The sequence below is a fragment of the Agrilus planipennis genome, unplaced genomic scaffold, assembly GCF_000699045.2.
Source record: "Agrilus planipennis isolate EAB-ADULT unplaced genomic scaffold, Apla_2.0 scaffold181, whole genome shotgun sequence".
NCBI classification, from domain to species: domain Eukaryota; kingdom Metazoa; phylum Arthropoda; class Insecta; order Coleoptera; family Buprestidae; genus Agrilus; species Agrilus planipennis.
The window spans coordinates 41,895-50,860 of NW_020438858.1; the positions used below are offsets into that span (position 1 = coordinate 41,895).

Genomic DNA, 8,966 nt, shown 5'->3' on the forward strand with positions numbered 1-8,966 from the left:
CACATGCAAAAAAAAAAAAAAAAAAGAAAAAGGAAAATAGAAGATAAATATATTTTATAATACACACCCTAACTATTAAATTGACTCGAATTTTCTTTGGTTAAAACGTCTAGCGATATCAATTTTGATATTACCAGTTTTAATGTTTTTAAAAATTGTTATGGCTTCTTTGTGAGTTAAACCGTGGAAAGGAGTTCCATTAACTGCAAGAATTTCATCACCTAAAGTAAAACAAAATCAAAAGTTTGTTTACTGTATTGTAGTAGATTTAGATACCTGTTGTAATATTTCCGCATTCAGCAGCCTGTCCATTTTCAAATACAGTTTTCACGAATATTCCCATTGGTCCCCGCGGAGAATCAGCCCCACCAACGATAGAAAATCCCAGTGACTTTTTGTCGGGACCTTTCTGGAAATTCACGGAAAATATCGCATTTTTATGATTTCTTGGAGTAGTTGTACAGATTCTCTTAATTGAAGATGTTGGTGTATTATTTCGCCTCAGTAGGTTATTTTCATTTAATCGTCTTAATCTTGGAGTTAATGGCCCTTCTTTAACCATCTCCCCAACTACTCTTGGGATTTTATAATTTGCAGGATTATTTGATAACTGGGAAACGTGTTGTCTACATGGTTCAGAATTCTTATAGATCAAAGGTACATCGGTATTTTCACGGGTTTTTTTAACCACTTGATCAGTGGAATCTATTCTCTGAAAAATTTTCTTATTAGACAATTCGTTTCTATCAATGTTTCTTTCTCTTAAAGTCTTATAATCTCCCCTCGTTCTCTCGTTATCAACAACCTTTATTCGTGAAATAATTATTTCTAATTCACCGTTAATTGGAGCAAGTAACCTAAGGGCAGAAGTGAAAGAAACACCTCTGAGACGAACTCCATTTAATTTAACAACTTCATCGCCAATCCATAAATTACCATTTCTGAAAAATATGGATTATTAGAAATGCATAAATTTTTTATTCCTAGTTACCTTTCAGCTATTGATCCTGGATGTATATCAGTAATGACAAATGAATTATTTTTTGTAGTAGGTTCATTTTTCTCTGCAATAGTAATTCCGGTTTTTTGTGTACAATTTAATTTTAAACGAACACATTTATAATCTTTTTCAATAAGCGGTCTTCTAAAAGACTGGTAAGTTCCATCAGAACGTAAGGTTGAAGGATAGTTAGGAACTAAAATTGAGTCGTGATCTAAAGAAATATTTCTCAGTTTATCATTAAAACTTTTCACTAGTTCTTCCATAAGTTTCACATTTTTAGTTTCAATTTCAGTTCTATCCCTTAATGGTGTGTTTGTGTACGAATTAATGTTATTTGTTTGAGGGGTTTGTAAATGATTTGGCTTTATATTTTCGTAATTTTTATGAGATGTATTGACTTTGGAACTATCTATTACCTTCTTTGAATTAGGAGTATATTTGTTATCATCCGTACTGTCTGATCTTGGTCGCTTCATGGAGCCTAAAGCAGTTCGTGATTTGTCGAAATTGTCGTATGAACTATCTACTTCGAGACATCGTAGGGTTTTATCGGATTCATTAGTATCATTGAGGAATGTTATGTTGGTTACATCTCTCGTGTTCAAATTTGAGGAATCTGAACAAGTTGATTTAAATGATGCTCTTAAAGAAGAAGGGTTTCTAGTTGAGTCGGTACTATAGCCGCTTTCATCCGACTTTCCGGTAATTGAAGATACCATTGAGGAAATTTCTGACAATGAAAGTGCTTTTTTTGTATGCATCAGCATGTCACTAAGACTTGATAGACTCCCCGATGAAGACGTTCGTTTGAATCTGTTAATACATTCGCTTTCATCGTCGGACTTTGAAAAACTTAAAGAGAATAAGTTTCTAACGCTTTTCTTTTTACGTAATGTTTTTCCGGTGTTTTCTTCTGCAAGTGATGTCATCTTTTTAGACTTCCTTTTTTCGTTTGCTTTAAGGTCGTTTATTAAATCCTTGAGTTCTTTCGCATCTGGTTTCACCAAAAGAAGATAATCCAGGAGCTGCTTTTCGTTTAATTCAAGATTTTCCATTGTCGATTTAAGTTTTCTTTTACTTCTAGCAGTATATTTTACTGTTTTCTTTGTGTTACTGCATTCTTTATATATTTCATATATCTTTTTGAGATCAGAATGGAGTGTGTCAGGTGTTTGTTTTTTGTTAAATTCTTTCGATTTTTTTGGTTGATTTCCGTAAGGAATATTTTCGATGGAAGATGACTGACTTCCTGCATTGGAACTTTTGTGTTCTAACACGCCGATGCGTTTTTGCCAAGGCGTCCAGCAACTTCTACCTGTTATTTCCGATAGAAATTCGGACGAATTGGTCTTTGTAAAATCCCAGTTTGGTTCAAGTTTCTTATCCAAATAGGAAACACCTTTAAGTCACTCATTAAATTTATACATGTACTTAATAAATTAATATTTTTTACCTTCTATTTTAGAGGTGCAACAGTCCACATCAAGTGGATGATAAGTTTCACAGGAACCATTTTGTATTGTGTGGGGGCTGGGGTCTGAGTTTCGTCTTTTAAAAAGTCGCATTTTTTTACTGATAAACAAAATAACACAATTTAAAATGTGGTTTTGTTACAACTTAATTAGTATTAATGTTAATATATATTAGTACGATTTTTAAAATGATTAACTGTATGGAAGCACAACTGCACTGTCAAATAACTATTCAGTATAAGATATTTCAAACTCTTCAAATCTTCTCGTTTTTACGTGAACGTTGTTTAAAAGGGAATTCTTATCATAACTCGTATGAAAGGTAACATTCTAAGCTAAAGTCACCTTCATACACTGGTCGAGTAAAATTACTTATTTTGTACAAATGTTGATATCTGTACAAAAGAAATATACCTATTTATCTTTCTTTTCTGATAGACAAAAAGCCTACAAAATAAAAGAAAAAAGAGATGTGAGATAAGTCAGATGTACTTGAATGAATAAAACTTTTAAAAAATGTATATTTATTTATAACTTTATTTAGTGTAAATCTGGCGAATATTGTTTTATGGTAATCAGTATTATCAGAATTCAGATTTTCTTTACACAAAAATGCAAAGTTGTGCAGCTAGGGTGAATTTACCTTCGAAATATGACTTTAATTGACTAATATCTACATTTGCAGCTCTTTTTTATAGTACTCTCTTAAATTAGGTATTGATTGCATGTAAATTTTGTGCCATATACCTATTGAAAGATATTATAATTATATTCATTTAATGATAAATAGCAGTAGTTCTATTTGTTTATAAATTCGTAAAAAGTCTAGAGCAGCCCACCAGTAACCTTAATGATACATGAATGTTATTACGTATACAAACCAATCAAGAAAACGTACCTACAAGTTATATTCTGTGCATCCTACATAGGAAATAGATAAAAAATATACTTGCTTACCTTTCAATTAACAGTGGCGGAGATGACTCAAATATTAAAAAAAAAACTTTTTGAAAAGTAATATATGCAGGAACAATAGTAAAACTTTATCTATTACTAACTTTTACCGGCAATTTAGTTTATGTGAAACTTTAGTACGTACAATTGTTAAATGCAATAAACAATTAAAAATTGAAATCGATTTAGCCGTTTCAAAGATTAGCCCCTTTTTTGATAGTATAGATTCATTTATGGATTTATCATTTCTCAATGCAAATAAATTTCAAAGGATTATTGGCAATTACAAAATAATAAGATGATTACACAATCAATTAGGTGCAAATAATTAATATTGTAAAATTGTTGTTATGTTGTAAGTTAAAAAAAATGTTTCAAAGATAATAATCTAATGTGGACTACCTATTTGCGTGGGAAAGCAAAAATTAAGCGTCAATTTTTTTTGAGTTTGCTGACTTTATTAATAATAAATTTGTAAAAGAAATAAAATGAAATTAGTAAATATTAAGTTCAAGTATGATGTAGCATTAAGCAAAAGATTTTTTTATGTTATTAATCTCGTTAATGATAAACAGTATCCAAAGGTAGTGGATTAAACTAGGACCTATAATCAAATTAATGAGTAATTCTTTGACGTACCTTATTTTCGCAAAATATAACAAAAACCTCGCACACCATTCGAATCAGACAAGCAGATTGTGGTGTAAATTGTTAGGAGTATTTCAAACACACACTGCACCGCCCCGCTACTTTATACCTTTCTTTGGATGCTGATGGAGATTAAATTAAACAACATGCATGTGATCTCGTAATAGTGTGCAGAACATTATTAATATTAATACAAACGCATGTCTATCAGCTAAGAGGATTCTCACCAGCGCTTCCTCTCTCAAAATTAACTAGATGTGAACCTGTTTTTCAAATTAATACTTTTCAATTATATTAATTCTTGTCCTTATTCTCAAATGAAAATTATCCTATGTCTAATCGTAAGTATTAATGAAATCTTAGCCTTATTGTTTGAAGTTACAATTTTTACAAAATATTTTTGTTGCAAAGTTAAATATGAAATTAACTGAACTTTGTATTTACTTATATTTTACAATAAATAATATATATAGCAACTTACGATTAAACCTAATTTTGTGTACGCATTATTATGTAGTCTGTAGGTGGGCGCTTGTTATGAAATTTCAGAATAAATTTCCTGTTAATACATTTATACAGTTATGCGTTAAAAAATTTTCAAGGTTTTTCCAAATTTGGTGTCACTTAAAGGATGGAAAAGAGACAAGAATAACGCATATTTTCATTAACTATTTATAAATTTAATATTTTGATTATTTGGTCAACCTCAGAGACGTTGTCCCATGTACGGCGGGCCCAGGCTTGGACCAGCCTTGGTCCAACTATGCAGAACTCTGGGCCAGACTTGTAAGCCAGACTTGGCCCAGTCTTGGTCAAAGTCTGGAATGATAACGCTGGCCCAATAATGGTTACTAGGACTGGCCCACGCCTAGTTGCCAGGGCTGGGACATAGTTAAGCTTCAAGTCTGGCCCATGTCTGGTTGCCAGGGCTGGGCCATAGTTGTTTCAAGTCTGGTCCATGCCTGGTTGCCAGGACTGGGGCACAGTTAGGTTTTAAGCATGACCCATGCCTGATTGCCAGGACCATGCCGTATTTACATGACTGGGTTACGCTTAATTTTTAAAATTGGCCCAAGCTTGCCAAAACTGACCCAAGTTTACTTTATAGGATTAACTCATATTTAACTTTTGTATTTAATAATATCAATAATAAATTGAATGATGTTATAATTTCTATCACAGAATATTAATAACGTGGAAAACTCCATCATGAACTCAATAAAATTGATAAAAATAACGATTCTTTGAAGTTTTTTATCAACTTGTTTTACACTGGGCTTCCCTGCTTTGACCATTCTATGACAGACCAATCTTGACCCAGACTTGGGTAATCATTGGATTGGTCAAGGCTAGGTTGTTTAGTCTTGGCCCAAGACTGGGCTCCCCTTCTTTGGCCATTCTATGGCAGACCAATCTTGGCCCAGACTTGGGTAATCATTGGATTGGCCAAGGCTAGGTTGTTTACTCTTGGCCCAAGACTGGGCTCCCCTGCTTTGGCCATTCTATGGCAGACCAATGTTGGCCCAGACTTGGGTAATCATTGGATTGGCCAAGGCTGGGCAACCCAGCCCTGGCCCAGGCTCGGGTAATCGTTGGGTCGGACAAGGCTAATTATTCTGTCTTGGCTCAAGCACGGGCCAATATCGGGGCACCAAAGCAGGGCTCCCCAGTACTGTACCAGGCTAGGCCCCGTCATTCAACTTTGGCGGTTCCTACATGGGTAACTATTGAACTTTATTGGTCTAGTAGCTATGTACATCAATTTCTGTGTCGCGCTAACATATCTGCCCTTGCAAAATAAATTACTTTAAATAAAGTGCTTTCTCCCTACTATGATATAAAATTTTGTTTATTATTATTTATTGATTGTAGTTTCAATTCTAATTTCAATAAATATACCAGCCCCTGTTTCTCTGTTAGATCTTTAAAAATGACAGAAGATTTTCGAATAACCAAATCAAGATATGTACGAAACATTTTGCGAAAATGACTTTGTTGTGATTTCATTTTAGTTAAAATGTTCTGGTCGCTGTATATTTTCTCCCTACCAGTGAAGAGAGAAGAAGAGTAAATCGAAACCTCCAAACATCTCTTCGCAAAATAATCTTCAAATATGTTTCTAAATCAGTTACACAAGACTAGTGATATAAGTTTTGATAAAAGCAACTTCTTGGTCACTTTATTTCTGTACTTTTTATTATTGCTATAAACTCAATTTTAATATACTGTTCAGTTTGACATCCATTATTAATATTTAATTGTTAATACAGCTTTGGTTTATAAGGTTTTCGAATTATGGGTTACACACAGGGCCTTACCAACAGGGAGGGAGGAATAAGGGTTCAAAACCCCACCGAAATTTTATTAGGGGCGTAAAATCAAGGCTTTTGCAATAAACACAATTTTTTAGTGCTTAGTTTTTAGAACATTTAATATGGTTATTCGTAATAAATTCTTAAAAATTCCAAGTGGATATTGCAACCGAGTCAATCTTTCTTTTCAAAACTTTTGTTTTCATAAATAGATGGTCAGCAACTGGCGACCTTTTGTTTTGTTTTGTGTTTATAGAGATAAAACTCAAAACCTTGAGTTATCTGGTTTTATGAAAAATTAACTAGCAGAAGAACCGACGATTAGGCAGAATTTTTCTATTTTTTCGTATGCACATTTACTAATTACCTCAAGGTTTTCAGTTTTTGCAAGATTTTGCTCGTGGAACAAGGATCAAGAATCAGTTAAGAATATATATATGAATTGTATGTACCTATTTAAGAAAAATAAGTACAGTCTGTAATATCTTAATTGTTTACTAATACAAGACAAAAAATATATTAATTAAAACGTATTACAGTTTTGAGTTTCTTGTGAATTTTTCGACCATTTTATTATTAAAATCTCTTAGGTTTCTAATGACATCTTTCGATGATCTCTTGACGAATACTTATCATTGCAAGACAATTGCGCCGACTTTCCACCATGGTACTTCTTATTACAATTAGTCCTTCATGTTCTCAGGGATAATTATTCAATGAACACTTATCACCCCAAGACCATTGTATTTCTTACATTATCCAAGTTTTGTTCATCTCAGACTGCTAAAGGATCACTTTACAGTACATATTATGCCCGGTAGAGAGATGAAAATTTTAAAAATTGTCACAATTATTGCCAAAGTTCGATTTCATTTTTTACTTACTTTAACCCTCGAAATACCTAAAATTTTTAAAATAGGAAAACACACACCACCGGAAATATAAATTTCACTTATATAGACAAGAGAGTTTCTGTGTTCTCTTTACTTTTAATATTACATCATCATCATCATCATCATCATAAGGTCGTCAGTCCTAAGACTGGTTGGACACGCACCTCCACTCTTTCCTATCTTGAGCTAATCTTCGCACTTCCTTAAAACTAAAACATCCCACATCCTTAACTATTTGTAAACAGTAATCTAATCTAGGTCTGCCTCTAATATGTCTCTGACTAGACCTTCATGCCTGAAAAGATGTCCTACCAACCTATCTCGCGTATTTTTTTTTTTTTTTACTTCCATAGAGTCCTCTGTTCTCCCATTCTTTCTAATACCTCTTCATTTCTATCCACGGTATCCCCATTATTCGCTTGTAACACGCATTTCGAACGCCTACCGTCCATGTTTCGCACCCATACATTGCCGCGCACCAAACATATACTTTTAACAACCTTTTACGAATTTCTAAATTAAAAGTTCGCGAGCATAGAAATGACTTCTAATTATTGAACGCGACTCGACCTTGCGCTAACCTCTGCTTTATATCCCTACTACTCCTTCCGCCCTGACTTATCTGACTTCCTAGATACCTAAAATCAGCCACATCTTCTACTTTTTCGTCTGCTACCTTTATATTCGCTCTTTCTCTACTTTTTCTTTTTTTTTTAATTTTACTTGTTTGTTTCTAACCAAATTAACATTTTTTGAATTGAAATTAATCGCTTTGTTGTACCTGAAATTTATTAACTTCAATCATAAGGAAACTTTGGTAATGGGTTTTATTGTGGATTTCAACATATTTTGTAATTTGAAGGTCACAATAGCATTGCTATATAGTTTTGAGAAAGTCAATTATGGATAGTAATAACAATATGATTTGACGAAAACATCATAACGTTCGTTTGTTTGTTTAAACAAAAAGTCTGAAAAAAATAAATTTGGGAATTTCTTGAAAAATATTTAATTATTATTTTATACTGGTTTTATATACATATATACTTTCGTTTGCTATTACACTGATCATAGGCATACGTATGCGTTCCAGTTTGCATCGCGAATTATAATTAAATTTTTTCGAGTCTGTAGGGGGGCAGCTGCCGCCCCCTTGCTTCTTCTTCTTGACGTCCTTGATATCTACTACACATAAAATTAGCCAAAGAATGCTGAAATATGTAAGTATTCGCCATCCAAAGTCGCGCTCGATGCGGATGTAGTTTCTAGTCCTTACTGCACAAAGAAAAAGTGTGCTACCACAGCCCCACTCGTCCATATTATATTATTTTTAATATAATAATAATATTTTTGCTATTTTTTGGACCATTTCCACTCTCGTCACATTTCGTTATGCAAATCCCCTCCCTCTTGTTACGTCACGCTGACAGTTGTATGTTCGCTAGTGATTGATTTAAGATCATATATTATTAATAATATAATCATTTTAAAATTACAATTTTAAAATAATATTTGTTTAAACACAAAAAAACACAGAAATGTGTACTGACTAACTCCCCTTCCCTCCATTGTTACACTTCCCGTGGCGCTATCCCAAGCCCCCCTCTCCACTCGCGGCGTGACGTAATATATGAACGACTCTACAGGCCCGTATCAGATTTTTTTAGATACACTGGAACCTACT

The 8,966-nt window shown here is 33.2% G+C and overlaps 1 protein-coding gene across 4 annotated transcripts; it reads right to left on the bottom strand.

Annotated features, from left to right (window-relative positions):
- Positions 1 to 24: 24 nt before the first annotated feature.
- LOC108739282 lies at positions 25 to 4,217 on the bottom strand. 4 transcript variants are annotated; one of them, XM_018473117.2, is made up of 5 exons: positions 4,069 to 4,208; positions 2,457 to 2,575; positions 992 to 2,402; positions 277 to 941; positions 25 to 221 (listed from the first exon to the last, which is right to left on the bottom strand). In XM_018473117.2, the coding sequence occupies exons 2-5, from the start codon at positions 2,566 to 2,568 to the stop codon at positions 76 to 78; spliced, it is 2,334 nt and encodes a 777-aa protein (XP_018328619.1). In that variant the 5' UTR covers positions 2,569 to 2,575; positions 4,069 to 4,208; the 3' UTR covers positions 25 to 75. The 4 variants fall into 4 exon arrangements, with proteins under 4 accessions (XP_018328619.1, XP_018328620.1, XP_018328622.1 ...); XM_018473118.2 differs by lacking the exon at positions 4,069 to 4,208 and having other exon boundaries at positions 2,457 to 2,746; XM_018473120.1 differs by lacking the exon at positions 25 to 221 and having other exon boundaries at positions 865 to 941; positions 1,420 to 2,402; positions 4,069 to 4,216.
- Positions 4,218 to 8,966: the final 4,749 nt, after the last annotated feature.

What these genes read in the sequence shown, in the direction of transcription:
- LOC108739282 (XM_018473117.2), bottom strand. Translation starts at nt 2,568, where the DNA reads ATGCGACTTTTTAAAAGACGAAACTCAGACCCCAGCCCCCACACAATA. An exon ending in TTGCACCTCTAAAATAGAAG is followed by an intron (nt 2,403 to 2,456) that starts GTAAAAAATATT and finishes AGTGACTTAAAG; the next exon opens with GTGTTTCCTATTTGGATAAG. An exon ending in ATGCGGAAATATTACAACAG is followed by an intron (nt 222 to 276) that starts GTATCTAAATCT and finishes GTTTTACTTTAG; the next exon opens with GTGATGAAATTCTTGCAGTT.